A 17773-nucleotide genomic window follows, 5' to 3' on the forward strand; every position below is an offset into this window, starting at 1 on the left:
AGGCCACTACGTCTAAATCTTCACTTCCAAAGGCATTCTCTTCTACGTCACCACATGGTGACCTCGATAAACAATCAGCAGCGCTATTTTGTTTACCAGACACAAAAGAGACATCAAAGTTATATCCTTACAATTTTGAACACAGACATGCAATACAAGCATAAGAATTTTTCCCACTTCCAGGTGACAGCATATTGACTAAAGGTTTGTTGTCTGTGTGTAAAGAAAAAGTGGCGCCCCATACAAAATGTCAACATTACTCACTCATAATTAGTCACTATACTACTCACTCTTTACTACTAAAAATAAAAATACACTTTGTATATGTAAGGGTGTGGCTGTGCATGTAAATGTGTGTGGCTCTAGGACTCTTTACTACTCACTCTCACTATATGATACTCACTCTTTCACTTTTTACTAATCACTCTCTAATGCTCTCTTTACTTATAACTATCATACTCACTATCAACTACTCTCTCTACTACTCTACTACTTACTCTGTGTGTGGGTGCTAATGCAATAGGTCTCGCATATGCAAGCGATTAAGCTACTGGCAATGTAAATGACAATGCCATTTATTTATGATTTAAAAAAAAAAAATCATGAGCAATGCCTATAGCTCTACCTTTAATGCAGCCGAGACCATTGCATTGTAAATGCTTGTTGAATTTGGTATAACTCGGCAATAGTTTCACTTTTGAGAAGTCTGAATTCAAGGCACTGTCCCGCCGCATATCTAGAGACGCGGCCACCATAGCACCATTAACGCCTCCTTCAAATCCGGCATCTTCTCCGATGACTGGAACAGGCAGAGGTCAAACCCCTCCGCAAAAAACCGTCGGCCAACCCGACGGACCTGAAAAACTATCGTCCCATTTCTTTCCTTCAATTCACAGCCAAAGGCTCCAAGAGATTTGTCAACGCCCAGTTGACCACCTTCATCGAAGAGAATGCCATCCTCAACTCCTCCCAGTCCGGATTTCGCAGCAACCACTACATTGAGACCTCCCTCCTCGCCGCCACCGATGACATCCGCATGCAACTCGACCAGGACCACACTGCAGCCCTCATCCTACTAGACCTCTCCGCAGCCTTCGACACCGTCTCACACCGCACTCTCGCAGCCAGATTCCATGATGCCGGCATACGAGGAACAGCCCTCGACTGGATCAGCTCCTTTCTCTCTGGCAGAACCCAAAGGATCGGACTCCCACCCTTCCTCTCCGACCCCACAGAGATGAACTGTGGAGTACCACAAGGATCCTCGCTCACCCCACGCTCTTCAACATCTACATGGCCCCCCTTTCCCTCGTCGTCAGACAGCATGGGCTCAGCATAGTATCCTACGCCGACAACACCCCGCTCATCCTCTCCCTCACAAAGAATCCCAAGACACCAGACTCTCCTTCCAGGAAGGAATGAAGGCTGTCACAGCCTGGATGAACAACAGCTGCCTGATGCTCCATCCGGAGAAGACAGAGGTCCTCGTCCTTGGACACTCCTCCACTGCCTGGGACAACACCTAGTTGCCTTCTGCCCTTGGAAACCCACCCACTCCATCAGACCATGCCCGAAACCTCAGCATCATCCTAGTCTCCTCCCTCACCATGACACACCAGATCAATACCGTCACCTCCACCTGCTTCTACTCCCTCTGTATCTTCCCCAAGACCTTCAAGTGTATCCCCCCCCCCCCACCCCCCCGAATGCAGAAAGACCGTCACCCACGCACTCATAACGAGCAGACTGGACTCCGGCAACGCCCTCCCCCCAGCTCCATGCACAGAAACTGGAAAAAGATATCAGAAGACTAGTGAAAATGCTTTCCATGCACACCTCCCAGACACAACATCCAACCTAGAACAGGCTGCCAAGAACTTCTTCCAGTGAATCACTAAATGCTCTAACACAGTCTCCCCCACCAAGCCAGCCAAATCCAAATGACCTGCCAGAGGATCTAGCTGGTTCATTGCTGAGTTAAAATCCACCAAGCGCAGCTGCCGGCAGCTAGAGAGGAAGTGGCTCACCAGAAAAGAGACAAGTGACCATAGCACTTTCAAGACCGCACTCTACCAGTACCACCGCCTCCTGAAAGAAACAAAGAGCGCCCTAGAAGACCGCATAGAAGCCAGTGTACATCTCAGCAAGGAGCTCTTAGATATTGTGAAGGAGTTATCCAACCCCGCATCTACTGAAAACTGCATCACCCCCGCCCAAGAACTGTGACACACCCTAGTAGACTTCCTCCACAACAAGATCTTTGCATCTGCGAGAACTTAAAACCTCAACCTACCGCCGCTGACAGCAACTGCCTGCTCACATTCATGAACTCAGGCATCGAACATCTGATCACCTACTTGGGCCCTCAAGCAACTATCCCCATCATAAACACTGTGCACCTGGGTGCACCGTTGGACCGCGGTCCCTACCATGTCTTCAACCTCGAGAGCAAGACGATTGGTGACGAGTTCTAGAAAGTCCTGAACACGTCCATCAACTCGGCCTCCTTTTCTGAGGACTGGAAACATGATGAAGCGAGGCCCCTCCTGAAGAAACCATCTGCCAACCCTACAGAACCAAAGAACTACTGTCCCATCTCCCTGCTCCCCTTCCCAGTAAGGTTCTCAAGAAGGGAATCAACAAGCAACTCACTAAACACCTAGAACACAACATCCTCCTGGACCACTCTTAATCCGGATTCCGAACCAACCACACCACTGAGACAGCCGTGATCGCAGCTACAGACTGTATCAAGGCCCTCCTGGACTTTGGCAAAATGGCAGCTCTCATTCTCTTGGACCTGTCGGCTACCTACGACACCATCTCCCATCACATCCTTATCAACGGACTCCACCACATCGGAATCCAGGGAGACACCCTCAAATAGATCACCTCATCGGAAGAACCCAGAGAATCGGACTCCCACCGCTCACCTTGGAATATAAGAAAGATCTGCGGCGACCCCTGAGGATCATCCCTCAGCCCCACCCTCTTCAACATGTACATGCCCCTCTCCCCCCACCGGCTTGCATCGTCTGATCACACGGGCTCAACATCATCTCCTATGCTGACGACACCCAGTTCATCTCACTGTAAGAAGACCTCTCTACTACCAGAGCTAACTTCAACAGAGGTATGATAAACGTCACCGACTCAATGAAGGACAACTGTTTAAGCTCAACATTGACAAGATACAAGTACTCATCTTTGGAAACACACCTCTCTATGGAGCAGTCCATGGTGGCCTGCTGAGTTTGGCCCATCATCCGCCCGATGGACCATGCCCACAATCTCGGCATCATCTTGGACAGCAAGCTTTCAGAAGCAGGTAAATGCAGTCTCATCCGCCTGCCTCCCCAACCTATGCATGCTCCAAAAGATCTTCTGGTGGCTCGGTCACCACCAGAAGGAACGTCACGCAGGCCCTTATCACCAGCAAGCGGGACTATGGTAATGCATTTTGCGTAAGAATCACTGAAAGCCTCCTAAAGAGACTACAGGCCATACAAAACTCTGGCTTCAGATTCCTCCTCAACCTCTCTACATGGACCCACATCACTACCCACCTCAGGAAGCTTCACTGTCTCCCAATCCAGAAGAGATGCCAGTTTAAGGTTTTGACCCCCACACATATTAAGCCCTGCACAATGACAAACCAGACTACATCAACAAACGCTTGACCTTCCACCAACCAACCATACACCTACGATCCACCTCCCTCTTCCTTGCAGACCCCCCTCCATGTTTTTCACCCCACCCCCGAATCCCTTAAGGTGACAGCAGAGGAAACTCCTTCTCACACCTAGCAGCCAAAACCTGGAACGACTTTTGCCTGCTCCTCAGGACCTCCAGCAATGCAGGAAAGGACTCTAGACCTGGCTGTTCGATTGAGCAGATCACCACGAAACATGCAGCAACTCCAGCGGCTTGAGAGCCTCACAGGTGATTTGCCATGCATTACAAATCCTTGATTGATGGTACTGGACCATTGAGTAGACGATCAGATTTTTATGGAGTTTTCCTCGGTGAAGAAAGAGAAGACTGCCAAAAGAGGACTCTGTCTTGCTGGGTTGTCCTCTTCATTAAGATCTGCTGTGCACTTGCCAAAAAGCAGCTCCGCAACGGCTGTCCACCCATTCCACCAGGGCTAAGGCTGCAACCACTGCTTTGCCACGTGGAGTGCCTGTCTTAACTTCTGCCAGGCTGCAACATGAGTGCACACCTCATTAATCACTGCAGCCTTTACAGCCAGCCCCAGAGGGAAGAACATGTTGCCCATTCTGTCCCGCAGGGCATTTTTGCCTAAGTCCACTACACAAACCCTCAACTCTTTTGAAGTCACTGCTTTGGTATCTATTCTAAAGCTATGATTCGAAGCATCAAGCAAAAGAACAAGTTACTTACCTTTGTAGTTGATACCTCTTCAAACAGCAGATTACTCCCTGCCCTCCCACCCCGCTGTTATGTCGAGTAGCCTCTTTAACATCTAGAACGTAGGTTTCATGTTAGGAACCTGCACACTATTACTGATTGTATCATGCTGTGCATCTGAGGGCACGGAAAGGGCCAAGGAAGGTAACACCATCTGTTCTCTAAGCTGTGCCTAAAGTACAAGGCACGATCCAGAGTTTATTAATGTTTATTTAGTAATGACAACTGTAGAGGCCTTTGGGGAGTCTTATTATGTTTTTGGTTTTTTTAGGAAACTGCGGGGACATCAATCTTGTGCGTCTTGGGTCTGAAAAAGCCATATCCAGTGACGTCCAAAGGTTCAGTCTCGACAGCCAAGTCAGTCGCAAAATGAGTATGTCTTTTGTTTATTTACGTAGTGACTCAGGTCATCAATTATTCATAACAACCTTATGTCTCGTGCCACTTCCGAAGTGATTTTTCCTACTTGGTCTTGATAGACTGTGTATTTTAAGAGCTGCACACTTCTCTTACAGTGTTTCAGAAGTCCCGCTATTGCTAATGATGCTGTGTTGACACCCATGCAGAATGTTGTCACTGCTGTGGCCCTCAACATAAAAGTAGAACCTCTGCTGAAATTTCACATCTTCATTTTTTGTAATTTGCAGACAAGAATGCTTTTGGTCTTGACCAGGATATCCAAAAGAAGAAAGAGACTTTGGACTGGTTGCTGGATGATCTTTCTCGACGGCGTGCCATTGAAAGATGTGACAAGCACAAGAAGGTGAATTTGAATGCTCCTTCCACATGTTCCAATTTTTCCAATTTGATCTTCAATTGACTGGGTATTTGGGAGACCAAGACGATTTACCAAACAAATTTCTAGAAAGGCAAAAAATTGTAGGCTTGTCGTATGCAGGCTTTTACGAAATAGGCGTAAAATGAGTGGCAAATTTAAGGGCTTTAGGTTGGTACATGGTTATTTTGCACAGGTACACACTCCTATTTTTAAATGTATGCCTTTCGTTTTTAGGGCAATCTGTTCGATGTATTAACTCATCTTTATTTTAATTAGGTTCTTGAGGAAAAAGGCTGTTCCACATTTCTATGTTGTTCCAATAAACTAATTCATTTGAGTGCAACCACTTTGGTTGGTGTGAGGCCTTAATTTTCAAGTCCGTATGGATGTAATTTTATAGGCTTTGAACATTCTCTGCTTATAATTGTCCCTGGCTTTCTGTGCAGTTTTGTGGGTCTTGCTCGATTTGTCCTCTTGCGTAAACCTCACTTGGGGTACTAATGCCAGTGTTAGTAGCCACTTTAGAGGTATTGTACCTAGCATTTATCTGGAGTGTTCAGTCCCCTTCTGGAGGCCATTTGTGGAATTACGACCATTTACGGGGTAATTTCTCATGGATAATTATAACCTCAGATTCCTTACCTGTAGATTATCCTTTGGTACCTGACTGATCCGGAAGATTTTCATCATATGCGGCTTTGTACAGCTCCACGTCGACTCAGTTCTGTCCTTGAAGTGATGGCAGGAGGTGCATAGAAGCAGCACCCAAATCTGCTGACCATTGTACCATTTTTTTCGTTCCTTCATTTGTGGATCCAGAGTTGGCTCCTAACTTTCTCTCAATAATTGACAAGTTTTTGTAACAAAATTATTTTACAGTGTGCATGGGAATATGCCCCCTCCTTAAACTACAAGGTTTAATCCTTGCACGGACTGCTCATGACAGATGTCTGTGACAGATCTCCACGCTGTAAGTCTCTGCTTTTTGGTTTTGGACCATGAATCCAAGTTGTGCAAGAAGTGTGCCCTTCTAAACCGAAAGACGAGTCAGGATTATAAGGTCAAATGTACATCGCTGAACACCTCAGACAGTCACATAAGCACCTGGAAAGCGCATAAGCCCTTGTTCCTGCTTGAAGTCTAGAGTGCTGACCTGCTCCCGCTTTCAGAACTGCACCTGCTGCAGGCCTTTATCATGGCCCAAGTATTTGTCCAAGTCATAATCCACAGGGAAACGTAGGAAGGCCAAACTGAACTTGTTCCAGTCTTGCCACTCCCCCTTTGAGAATTTGTGAGTGTCAAGGTTTTCCCAGATCCTAATCTACGCCAAGGAGAGAATCCCACAGCTGATTATGATGCACCCTTAATTACTTGGAATGTCTGTGATGTGTCAACAGGTTGAGGCTGTCAAGGAAGCCATGTTCTGTATCTGACACCCGGCTGCTTCCTCTGGTGAGCCATTGGCTCCCATGGATCCATGGAGGTCTTCAGTAGGGTTACAGCCAATGGATCAGTCTTTGGCGCCATCTGTGCCTGCATATCCCATTTTGAGTTCAGTTCCAACTCTGGATGGGACTCCATGTCCTGCACCATGATCCATGCCGGTTTATGCTGCCGGTGCTGGAGGAGGATTTTAACCATATTGTTATCCTGTATGATTTCTGAACCAAATCCTTCTTACCCTCGACCAAGGTCGTTTACTGGAACAGCTTCAAGGCAACTGGCCCCTGTTCACTCTGACAAACCAGCAACTGTGCCTGGAAACTCACCCACCCCTCCCCCTCACATGGCTCTAACAGCTTTTGACCAAAGCCAGGTGACCTTTGAAGACTTTGGAGAAGATAGGGTTGAATTTCCCTTACAATAAAATGATGACAATTTGTATTTGTTCCCACAAAAGGCCAGTGAACTGGGCACTTCCTCAACATGGGGCTGTGTTCTCCCCCTGGTCCTCCAACAGAAGCGGCAAGACTACTGTGGTCATGAGATGAGGAGCTCGAGTCCTGGACTTGGAGTTGCAGTCTATTGTAGTGAAAACCGATGCCCTCACTAAAGTGTTGCAACCTAAGCAAATTGCGTCCGAACCCTTGCTGTCAATCATTGACGACTTGACTGACTCTTTCTTGGGCGCCTGGGCTAAACTTTGTTCCTGCCCACCTGTAAATAGGCAGGTAGCACAACGCCATAGTCTTGCTCAGGTGGCCCTGCTTTTTTGGCACAACATCCTACCACTAAGAGCCTAGTAGTTCAGGCCTCCACTAGCAGGATTGATGCAAACTCATTCCCTATGTCCCTCCCTGGTGGAGAGTCAAAGAGAATTGAGGTATTCAGGAAACTGGTTTTGTGTTCGGCTAGACTCGACCTTTGATCAGTCAACACCAGCTGCTGGCAGAGTAGATAGCCCTATGCACAATGGGAATGGGCTGCTGAGATATCAGCAGCCCTGAAAGAATTCAGCACCAACCTGGCACATTCTATTCAGGATGGCTGGGATGCGGCCAAATACATCATAAGGTCTGGCCTGGAGCACAACTGACTGATTAGATAGAGCAGTTTGGACTAGTGTGGTGCTATGGTGTAACACATGGATGAGAGCCACAGACTTTCGGGTGACTTCCAGGCGTCACTCATGAATATTACTTTTGATAGCTATCTCTTTTTTGGCATGCAGATCAATTTCACCATGGAGTGCTTCAGAAAGCAGAGCCCCAGCGCTCTCCCTCGATCTCTCCACACCTGCAAGGCAGAATCCCCAACAATTTTACACTTTTCAAGGCATCACCAGATGTTGTGCATACAGGCAACGACAAGATCCACCGCCAAGCAACAATAAGACCTGTTTGTAAAATTACAGAAAAAAACATCAATTTTTTTTTCTTCACGGCAAAGGGTTAAGTGCATTAAACTAATTAGGGAGATGATGGTGAAATATATCATTGAATTAAAAAAGGCCAGACACAGTGGAAAGGTAATAGACCAGTAGCAAAAGCAGAGCCCATTGGGGTTAAGCAACAACAGTATTATTGGAAAACATGCAGACAATGCAAACATTCAAAAGTATTTGTACGTAGCTTGAGTTTATTTACATGACCATTATACATTTCAAGATTTTCAAAAAGGATTAGCGATTGACTACACTGAGTATTTGATTTTATATCTGACATTGTGGATTAGACAGGCTCAGAACTCTGGTTACTCTTTTACTGTTGGCTTTGTTTGTGTTTGAACAGTGGAGTGCTGATGGAAGGGGCACAGTGAATAATCTGTTTACTTGGATTCTCTTTACAGAATGAAGACCTTGATCAAGAAATTGGCCGAGTGGCTGCAGAAAGGCAACAACTGGCCAGTCAGCTGAAAGAGGTAAACGCCTTCCTTTACTCACTAGAACCCACTGAGAAACTCACATGTATGCAGGTCTCCCTCCCTTTTAAGGGGAGCTTCTTATTCTCCGTGTTCTTTCTATTCAGGCTGAATTTCTGCAATTCACTGTTAATTATTTCCCAAGTCAGTACAAAGTGAACTTCCTTCACTGGCAGCATAATGTTACTCCACCCGATCAGGTGGAAAAACAGTGTATGACCTCGGATGAACAAATGTTAGGGTTTCTTCTGTAGCCCTAAAGTTATGGACGAGCTGAAAGGACATGGATGGGCTACAAATCCCTCACACTATTACAGAGATTCACTTGGTAACCAGCAAATAACCAAAACAGCTTGTGGTTAGACTTACCAACTCTGGAGGACCTGAAGACCCACTCTAACTAGAAACTTACATTTTATTTACATTGCACAGCATATGGTATGTCCATGATCATCACTAACACAAACTCTATCTCCTTTCACAAGGTCCGCAAACACCTCCCAGAAGTCCAGAGCAAAATCATATTGGAATCAGACATCATTTGCTGCACCCTGAACACCAGTGGCAGCTTCCTTCTTGAGACTGCTTTCCGGAGGTTGGGGCATGACCCCTTCAGCTGTGTTATAGTTGATGAAGTGAGTTGGATTAAATGTACATCCTTTGAGTCATTTGTTGTATATTTTCAAGGCTTGGTTAGCTGGTGTATATCTGGAGTCCAGCGATTCTTTGAGCAACAGGTTTGTAATTGCAGAGTTCACCCTGACTTGTGTTTTAATAACCGTGGGCTCTGCTCTTTGACTTTGCACTGTTTTTCCCTGGGCCAAACTATCAAGTGGTTTTTCAGCATATTGTCCTTCTCCAATTCAGTAGCTGAGAATCTTCACATGGTGCTTTTGTTTTTTGGTCTCGCTTACAGATAGATTTTACATTCTATATTTGAAAGACCTATTGTGGGCCGTACCAGTACTTGAACAATACTTAAGATCAGTCCATTTTATACTATTTTGTCAATCCCATTTGATGGATTCGTATTCAATGGCTTTCTCTCCTCTGCATTTGTTTGCTTCGTTGCCCTCCTTGTTGCTTCCTCTTCCAATGCTACTCAACATTCTCTTTTTTAATAGCCCCCCCCCAACCCCCTCCCGTTGCTCCCACGCCCATTTGTGATCTTTCTTGCTCCCACTGGCCATTAGTATTCACTAAATGTCTAGCTACCTATTTAATCTTAATTTAGACTAATCCCCGTGTCACTCTGTTCTGCTCTGTGTTGGGCTAGAATAAATCTTTCTTTTGATGAGCTGAGAGACTCCTTATTTGACATTATTTCAAATATGACTAAAATTAAGTTGCTAAAAGCTGTTCTAAAGCAAGATGAGGAATTACAGCTCTTCCCAAACTGTAAGTCACGAGCCACTGGTGGGTCACCAACCAAATTCTGGTGGGCGGTTAAAGTCCTGGTCTTGAGAATGTGAAGGAGCAATAAATGAAGATGCCTTTAAATTTGTCATTTATCTGTCACATTTGCTGTTCTCAAAAGTGGAGGTCAGATGTCAGCTATGTCTTCTGAGAAACTGCTGATTATTCCTTCAAACATGGGGATTAGTGTATTCGAGGCATGTGTGGATGTAGATACATATGATTTGCATACTCCTGCCAACTAGTGTTGGGTCCGAATGTGTGTAAATTGTCGTTCTTCGAAAAAGTCTTTCGAGTCACGAGGTAGAGTGACTCCACCTCATGATAATGTGCAGGGTCATCGACTCAATTGTTAGATATTTTTCTTTCTGCCATTGGGCTGGGTCATGTGTACGTCCGCTCCAGCTCGACACCATGGTGCTGCTTCTTTCGGTTCGCTCACTATCTTCCCCTCAGTCGATATTGTTTTTGATCGCGTTTCCAGTTTTCCTTGTGTATCCCATGTACACTTTTTGATCAAGCTGAGTACAGGGCCTTGTTTTTCGGGGCCTCCAGCAGTCTCCATCGTGTCTCTTAAGAATGCCTTGCTGATGATGGAATTGACACCCTTCTGTTACTGTCCTTGCCTCCACGAGCAGTACTGTTGAACCGACTTACATCAGGTCTGCAATCTTGATGTGTGGCTAGCACACAGCAAGGCTGCTCCTTACACTCCAAGAAAACTTCCTGAGACAGTCACTCATGTCGGCTCAAGATGTTGCGTAGGAGCATAGAAGATACACCAGACCTTTTCGGTCATGACGACGTCAAGGGAGAGCACCTCCCTCAACCATCGCCTGCAGAGGAAGAGGTGCTTCCTTCAAAGGCAGCTCCAGATTTGATGTTGTAATGGAGAATGTAACACCTGCTCTCTAGTCCGTGATTACAATACCCTATCCTCTACCAATGTTAAAAGGCATGTTCAAGCATACAAATGAAGTTTTCAAGCATCCAGTTAGAGCCCGAATATTAACACCTCGGCTAGAAAAAAAATACAAAGCTGCACCTTCAGACCCTGTATACAAAAGAGGTTAGTTACCACTAGACTCTCTTGTTGTGTCTAATGCCCGCAAGAGAGCTAACTCAAACAACTGGTGACACTCCTCCTCCTGATAAGGAGACAAAGCTTATCGATGCATCGGGCAAAAGGGTAGCTTCCAAGACTGCCACATTATGATGAACTAGAAAAACTTCTACAGCATTTGCCAGAGTGACATAAGGCCAAAGATAACGACTTCATTCAGGAAGGGAAACTCATCACAAACACTTTCATAAAATGCGCCCTAGATGCTGCAGACACAACTTCGCATGCTATTAACACTAGCGTACTCCTCAGAAGACGCGCTTGGCTTTGAATCTCTGGTTTTAAGCAGGAGGTACAATCCTCAATACTTAATCAGCCCTTGGATAAAGAACATATTTTCGGGCCAACAGTGGAAAAGTCATCAGAAAAAATTAAAAGATAGATACTGACACTGCGAAATCCATGGAAGCCCTACAATTACCTTCTAGCAGGGGCTCTTTTCAACGCTCCTTCTACAGGGTGGCTCAAAAACAATTTCATCAGAAAATCCCTCCTCTTCTTACAAAGGGAATAACCAATCTAGTCCCTCCAGAGGCTATTTTTGCGGAGGTTACAGGGGGAACAGTAACAAGGGCAGAGGTAGAGGCAACTCCACCGGTACTTCCCCAGCCAACAAGATGTGACTTTCCTTGGCTACCCCCGGCCATTCCACTCTCTCTGTTAAACAAGCATGCAATAGAACCAGTCTTCTTGCATCACCAGGGAATAGGAGTGTACTCCCTATACTTTTTAATTCCCAAGAAGGACGGCTTTGTCAGGCCCATACTGGACCTCAGACAGCTAAACCTATACATTCAATCGGACCACTTTCACATGGTCACCCTACAACAGGTGCTCCCATTGCTTCAGCAAGGCGACTTTCTTTCCACCCTAGGACGCCTATTTTCACATTCGCATTCACCCAGCTCACTGGAAATATCTCGGCTTCGTGTTGGACGGACAACTCTACCAATTCAAAGTCCTCCCATTTGGGGTCACTACATCACCAAGTGTCTAGCAGTAGTAGCAGCTCATTTAAAAAGACAACATATTCTCATCTTCCCTTACGTAGACTACTGGTTAATAAAAGCCAAGTCGCAAAACTGCTGCCTACACCACACAGAAAAAACAGTTCAACTACTTCACAACTTGGGATTCACTGTGAACCTCACCAAGTCTCATCTGCAACCCTCCTACAAGCAAGCGTATCTAGGAGCTACACTAGACACCTGCAAAGCTCTAGCATACCCCAACCCTGTCAGAAAACGCAACATGCAAACTCATATATCACAATTTCAACCGCAGCACTCACTACCAGCCCAAGTGTTGATCAGAATGATGGCATCTTGCATTCTAATTGTTCCTTACGCAAGACTCCAAATGCGTCCCCTACAGGAATGCTTAGTACGTCAGTGGAACCAGGCTCAAGGTCATTTAAACGATCTGGTGTTGGTGGACAGCCACACTCATCGCTCTCTGCAGTGGTGGAATACACAAAAACTTTCCAAGGGACAGCCATTTATCCACAGATAGTGCTAACAGCAGACGCATCCCTCACTGGTTGGGGAGCTCACCTGCAGACACACACCATTCAGGGCATGTGGACACCACACCAAAAACGGCTCCACATAAACCATATGGAACTGCTTGCAATTTTTCTAGCAATAAAGGCTTTTCAGACACATCTAGTAGGCAAAGCTGTCCTAGTTCGTACAGACAACATGACCGCAATGTATTACATACAAAGACAGGGAGGGACACACACTCTACAGCTTTTCGTCTAGCTCAAAGCATTTGGTGGTGGACCATTCCTCAAAACATATACCTCCTTGCACAACATCTCCCAGGAGTAGACAATCATTTTGCAGATCTACTCAGTCGTCAAAGATAACAGATACATTAATGGAAACTACATCCCCAAGTACTCCTCCAATTCTTCCAAATGTGGGCTACAAAGAAATAGATTTGTTCGCCATACACCACAACACAAAATGCCCAAACTTTGCGTCCAGGTATCCACACCCATTGTCCAAGGGCAATGCGCTATGGATGAATTGGTAAGGAAAATTTGCTTTATGCTTTTCCTCCTCTCCCGTTAATTCCATTAGTGGTTTGGAAGCTCACTAAACAATTCCTCACAATGATACTAGTTGCTCCCACATAGGCTTGACAACCACCGTTCACAACCCTGTTGGAACTATCAATAGTTCCTCATCATCAAAAGCTGTTCCTCTCCCCCAAGCTTCTCACTCGGAACCATGAAGAGATAAGACATCCAGACCCCAGTCAACTCAACCTTGCGATCTGGCACCTGAAGTCTTAGAATTTGGCTACCTGAACCTCCCATCAGACTGCATGAACATCATTAAAGAGGATCGACGTCCTACCACAACAGCATGCTATGCAGCAAAATGGAAGCGATTTGCAATTTATTGTACCAAAAATCAAACCAAACCTTTAGGTTCGAGGCATGTGGGCTGCTGAATTCATATCTGTGCATAGATCGCCACCTAGTGTTGGGTCCGGATGATTGCACATTGTTGTCCTGGAAGAGTCTTCGAAGTATCACGAGATAGGTGGCTCCTCCCCTGGACTACAGTGCGCATGGGCATCGCCTCCATCCCCAGATTGTTTTTTTCCGCCATTGGGTTCGGATGTGTTTCGGTTCCCTTTGTCGGAACCGATAGTTGTTCAACTTCTACTCGAGACCAAAAGGTCTTTAGGCTGGGCGTCGGTATAGTTGCGTTCGGGTTTCTTTCTGACTCTCAGCCCCAATCTCTTGCTGCCCTTCCACGTGCTTTCGGCGCGGACGGGCCTACACTACACTCTTGCTATGGAGCGGACTCCGTTTAAGAAGTGCCCGGTGTGTAACTCTAAATACTCACACCTCGATGTGCACCCGGTGTGCAATACCTGCTTGTCACCGGATCACCGCGAAGACGCCTGCATGGCGTGCTCGAAGTTCCGGAGCAAGAAGACTTTAAAGATTCGTCGAGCCCATAGGCTCCAGGCTAAGTTATCAGCTGCGGCGCCCCCACCAGATGACATTTTTCAAGAATCTGTCGAGGACGAAGACGACGTGCAAGGTTCGGACTCTAATCCCGCATCCGAAGGGGAGACCTACGACGCGGGTGGGGAGAACTTTGCCGAAGTCACCGACGAGGTAGGGGACGATGATCAGACTTTTACCACGATGGGAGATAGCTCGGAGGAGGAGCATCCCCAAACAGACTCAGGGGTTAGTCCCCTTCATACGGCCCAGGTCGAGGGATCGCCTTCGGGCCTTACCCAAGATCTAACTATGAGTCCTACGTCCCCGCCTTTGGGCCCGGTCACGGACATTTGTGAACCATCGCTTACTTCGAAGAAAACGAAAGTGAAGCCGACTGGTCCCGCACCCTCGGATGCGAAACCGAAAGCGAAAGTTGAGATGGTCAAGAAGGTTCTGGAGGCGTCAACTTCCAAGAAAGTCAAAATGGCCGACTCTAAGAGCCACGCCAAAATGGCCGACCCAAAGCCCTCGGGGTGGGTGCCGAAGGCGAAATCGTCCGACGCGTCTGCGTCGGCTTCGAAAGGGGTCGCGGACCCGAAAAAGGCTCAGAGGAAGCGGCAGGGCGACGACGCTCATGGCCATGGGGCGTCGGCTCCGAAGAAGGTGGCTGCCGGCGATCAGGCTCTCGACGACGGGGGGTCGGTCGGACCGGTTGAGCCCTCTCCGGCCTTAACGATGAAGGTAACGGAATCCCTGCAGCGGATCCGAAAGGACAGTGTGGTTCCCGCTCAGGACGCTGTGGCACCTAAGCTCCCACCTAAGCCTGCGAAGGGGCAAACGCCTATTCGTTTCACCCTACCACCCAAGACGGCGCCGAAGGCCTTCGCGTCGACACAGGGCGGACACTCGAAGGAGGTATTGACGCCGAAAGCTACCTTGGTGGCGTCGAAGCTTCGGCTCCAGCCGCTTGCTGAGGAAGAACGTCGTGAGGTAATCATCGACGCCAACACCGGAAAACTGTCTCTCCTCAAGAGGAAGATCACGACGGAGCCGGCGTTGGAGCATTTCAAGATCCCTCTCAAAAACAAAAGGGACTCTTCGACTCTGGTGGAACCTGTGTCCCCACAGGCCCTGGGACTCTCGCCAACGCATTCCCCCGCAGCCGATGTGGACGAAGACGATGCCGAGTACACCTATCCGGCGTACTCGGATCCGGAGGAGGAGCGTGCCCCTTGGTCCGCCGGAGGCGACACGGAGGACCCACAATCGGGTCAGGACACGCAACTCTTTGCGGCCGAGCTGCGGCTAACCACGACGTCGAGCTGCACTCGGACCCCGTGGATGTGGACTTCTTATTCAACACCTTCTCTGTGGCTGAGAAGACAGTCAAAACGCTGCCGATGCTCAAAGGTGTGCTTAAACATGCAACGGAAGTCTTAAGGGAGCCCACACGGGCGCGTGTGGTCAACCCTCGAATCGACAGGAAATATAAGGCGGCGCCGACGGATCCTACCTATATCAAGGGACACTTGCCATTAGACTCCTTGGTTGTTTCCAACGCTCGGAAGAGGGCGAACTCTCAGACTACTGGTGACGCTCCTCCCCCAGACAAAGAGTCCAAGGTCTTCGAGGCCTCAGGCAAACGGATTGCTGCACAGGCAGCTAATATCTGGAGAATTTCTAACACCCAAGCCCTGCTTGCCCGTTATGATAGGGCCCATTATGACACCTTAGAGGCCATACTGCAACACTTACCTGACCAATACAAGGAGGCAGGGGAGATGCTGATCCAGGAAGGCAAACTCATTACAAATGCATCCATCAAATGTGCATTAGACGTGGCAGAAACAGCCTCCAGGGCTATCAACACCAGTGTGTTGCTTAGACGCCATGCCTGGCTTCGAATTTCAGGGTTCAAACCCGACATCCAAACTACAATACTGAATCAAACAGTGAATCCTGACCACCTGTTTGGACCTGAGGTGGATGCCACCCTGGAAAAAATGAAAAAAGATACGGAAACTGCCAAATCAATGGGGGCTTTACAAAGTCAGCAGTTTCGGAGTGGTTCCTTTCGCCGCTCAAACTCCAGAGGCACCACAAGGGGGCAGGCATCCCAATCCTCGCAGTATTACAAAAGTAACACCCAGACCCCGTACAACAACAAGGGTAGAGGTGGTTACAGAGGCAATAATGTCAAGGGCAGGGGACGTGGAAACAATAGCTCCAGGTCCACCACCACCAACAAACAGTGACGTCTTGTCACTGCCCCCCGACCATACAACACCGGTTGGGGGGAGACTCCAGCAGTTCCTGCCGGCGTGGAAGAACATCACCACGGACAGGTGGGTGAGGTCCCTTATCCAGTACGGGTACTGTCTAGAGCTTACTTCCATTCCGCCGGACATACCCCCAAGAAGCCGTCCTATGTCAGGCGAGCATTTGACCTTGTTGCAGCAGGAAGTTCTAGTCATGCTGCAAAAAGGGGCAATAGAGCTCGTTCCTTTGCAAGAGCGGGGAACAGGGGTTTACTCCCTGTATTTCCTGATTCCCAAGAAGGACGGATCCTTCAGGCCCATCCTGGACCTCAGGCCCCTAAACTGGTACATACTCTCGGAGCACTTCCATATGCTCACGTTGCAGCAAGTGCTTCCCCTGCTTCAGCAGGGGGATTTTCTGGCTACGCTGGATCTGAAAGATGCCTATTTTCATATCCCCCTGCATCCTTCCCACAGAAAGTATCTCAGATTCACGATCTTAGACCAGCATTACCAATTCAAGGTCCTGCCGTTCGGGGTCACCACGGCACCAAGGGTATTCACGAAGTGCCTAGCGACTGTGGCGGCGCATGTCCGTCGCCAGCACGTCCACGCCTTTCCTTACCTGGACGACTGGCTCATTCAGGCAAGGACGGAACGACAGTGCGTAGACCATGTGTCACGCACCATTCATCTCCTGCACGATCTGGGTTTCTCTCGGAACTACCCCAAGTCCCATCTCCAGCCCGCCCACGTGCGACAGTATCTGGGCGCGACAATCAACACTCTGGCAGCCACTGCGCAGCCAAATTCAGTGAGAATCGCCAGTATCCAGGCGCTGATCCAACGATTCAGACCCCAGCACTCGCTTCCAGCGAAGGTGTTCATGCAGTTGATAGGCATGATGGCCTCCTGCATCTCCATTGTCCCGCACGCGAGACTACACATGCGTCCGCTTCAGGAGTGCCTAGCACGTCAGTGGACTCAGGCTCGTGGGCAACTGACAGACCTAGTGTTGGTGAGCGGTCGGGCATACAACTCTCTGCATTGGTGGAATCCACAAAACCTTTGCAAAGGCCGACCATTCCAAGAGCCTGTCCCACAGATTGTCCTGACATCGAACGCTTCTCTCCAGGGTTGGGGAGCGCATGTACTCCACTACACGGTGCAGGGACTATGGACACTACAGCAAAGGAAGATGCACATCAATGTGTTGGAACTGATGGCAATCTTCATGGCCTTAAAGGCGTTCAAAGTACATCTGTGCAACAAGGTCGTGTTGATCCGGACGGACAACATGACGGCCATGTACTACATCCAGAAGCAGGGAGGCACACACTCTCCACAGCTGTCTCATCTGGCTCAGAGCATGTGGAAGTGGGCCATTCAGAGGAACATCTTCCTCATGGCAGAGCATCTCCCGGGCAAGGACGATC

At 48.0% G+C, this 17773-nt stretch overlaps 1 protein-coding gene across 5 annotated transcripts in view; it reads left to right on the forward strand.

The window, feature by feature from the left end:
• Positions 1 to 17773, forward strand: part of SETX (senataxin) — a 631151-nt gene that overhangs the window by 467760 nt on the left and 145618 nt on the right. For all 5 annotated transcript variants that reach the window (XM_086924766.1, XM_086924768.1, XM_086924765.1 and 2 more), the window contains 4 exons: positions 4703 to 4804; positions 5079 to 5194; positions 8498 to 8569; positions 9055 to 9204. In XM_086924766.1, the coding sequence (XP_086780892.1) occupies positions 4703 to 4804; positions 5079 to 5194; positions 8498 to 8569; positions 9055 to 9204 (440 nt within the window). The remainder of the gene's footprint in view (positions 1 to 4702; positions 4805 to 5078; positions 5195 to 8497; positions 8570 to 9054; positions 9205 to 17773) is intronic.

The sequence above is a fragment of the Lissotriton vulgaris genome, chromosome 5 (assembly GCF_964263255.1).
Source record: "Lissotriton vulgaris chromosome 5, aLisVul1.2, whole genome shotgun sequence".
NCBI classification, from domain to species: Eukaryota; Metazoa; Chordata; class Amphibia; order Caudata; family Salamandridae; genus Lissotriton; species Lissotriton vulgaris.